This window comes from Kryptolebias marmoratus, linkage group LG23, assembly GCF_001649575.2.
Source record: "Kryptolebias marmoratus isolate JLee-2015 linkage group LG23, ASM164957v2, whole genome shotgun sequence".
Taxonomy (NCBI): domain Eukaryota; kingdom Metazoa; phylum Chordata; class Actinopteri; order Cyprinodontiformes; family Rivulidae; genus Kryptolebias; species Kryptolebias marmoratus.
Window position 1 is genome coordinate 14,233,245 of NC_051452.1, and position 1,562 is coordinate 14,234,806.

Below are 1,562 nucleotides of genomic sequence, written 5' to 3' on the forward strand. Positions count from 1 at the left end.
TAGCAGGAGAAACATCCTGATGGCTGAAATCTCCTGTACTTAGGTGGAAACATCTCAGTGGGTGAACACATCCTGATCCAACACCTGACCTGCTCCTGTTCATCTGCCTGTTTGAAGCACTTCATTGTGGAGAGATTGTTAAGAGCTAAATGAAGAACATTTCAATCAGACAAGTTCATATATTCTACATGCAACTAATAAATCCAGTTCATCTGTGATGTGAAAAGTGGAGTTAAGTTCAAAGAACATTTGAATGTTCCAGTCTCCACTATTCCAGGTTCATTACCGGTAGTTGGATTTGTTTCTCTCCTCTTTCTGAAAGTAAAACCATGTGAGTGAATTCCTGCAAAAGAAGGATTTCTCCCCTCAGTTTGATGCAGTTCTTATCAATAATATCCTTACAACATGCTGAATATCCAGGCTGAATAATCTGAGCTTCATTTCATTGATTTATCATGTTGGAGTTGACACTTTAAACCTAGATTTTGTTCTTTAATTTGTTTACATTTTATTTTGTGATATATGGTAAATGCCAAAGTTGACAGTTAAAGATAAAATGAACTGAAAAACTGTATATTATGATTTTTGGAGGATAATTAAGATGTAGATTAAGCAATAAATTGATCAATATTTTAATCAAACTAAAAATAGTCATTAGTAACAGCCGTAATTTCATCAAACACAAAAATTTCTATCACTTTGTCAGTTTTACAGATATTGAGTTAAATTTGGTGTGGTAGTACCTTATTTATTATTAAACTTCAATAATTCAAATAGTTTAGTTTGAAACAAGTTAAAACAGCTTTCAGTTGGATCAATGTTTTTCAGAGTTCAGAGTCTTTCAAAGTCTTGTTTTGTTTTCTAAACTTACATCTTTTATTTTTTATTCAGATTGTGGAGGTGCAGTTTGTCAAAGATCAGCTGTTCTTGTCTGGGCTCAGCTCTGAAATCCAACCCCTCCCATCTGAGAGAGCTGGACCTGAGTAACAACAAGCTGCAGGATTCAGGAGTGAAGCAGCTGTGTGGTTTTCTGGAGAGTCCACAATGTAGACTGGAGACTCTGAGGTCAGACATGTTTATCACCCGCCGCTGAAGGCTGAGTGATAATGTTTTTGTCTGTGTGAGTGTGTTCATTTCTCTGTACTATTAGCAAACTATCTCCTGAATCATAAAATGTATTGTATTGACACTTTAAGGAAATAATCATTGGATGTGCCTCCACAACTGATTAATGTTCAGAACTGACCTGAGTCAAGATGGCTGCCACAACCGTCTAACCTTGGGAAACATAAAAAAGACTGTAATTCAGCCAGTTTTACAGATATTGAGCTAACATTTGGTGTGGTAGTAGCTGAGAGTCATTTCCAACACAGACTCTGAGCATGAACAGATCATACAAGATCACCATAGATTGCACAAAATGTGATTTCTAATATTTAATCAAAACAGCTTCAACTCCATAATTTCTCATCATAAGATGATCTGAGTCTAAAACTATGACATGAAAAGCGGCGGGTTATATGCATTCCTTCAAGGACTGCTGGGCCTTTATTTAGTTCTGT

General features: G+C 36.0%; 3 protein-coding genes across 17 annotated transcripts in view; 2 read left to right on the top strand and 1 right to left on the bottom strand.

Annotated features, from left to right (window-relative positions):
- Positions 1-1,562, bottom strand: part of LOC108242155 (NACHT, LRR and PYD domains-containing protein 12-like) — a 608,460-nt gene that overhangs the window by 373,746 nt on the left and 233,152 nt on the right. The gene's annotated exons all lie outside the window — the stretch shown is intronic.
- LOC108249966 (NACHT, LRR and PYD domains-containing protein 12-like) overlaps positions 1-1,562 on the top strand; it is a 417,931-nt gene that overhangs the window by 151,861 nt on the left and 264,508 nt on the right. The gene's annotated exons all lie outside the window — the stretch shown is intronic.
- LOC108249965 (NACHT, LRR and PYD domains-containing protein 12-like) overlaps positions 1-1,562 on the top strand; it is a 179,642-nt gene that overhangs the window by 70,685 nt on the left and 107,395 nt on the right. Inside the window, exon 9 of the mRNA XM_037973810.1 lies at positions 949-1,065. Within this exon, the coding sequence (XP_037829738.1) occupies positions 949-1,065 (117 nt within the window). The remainder of the gene's footprint in view (positions 1-948; positions 1,066-1,562) is intronic.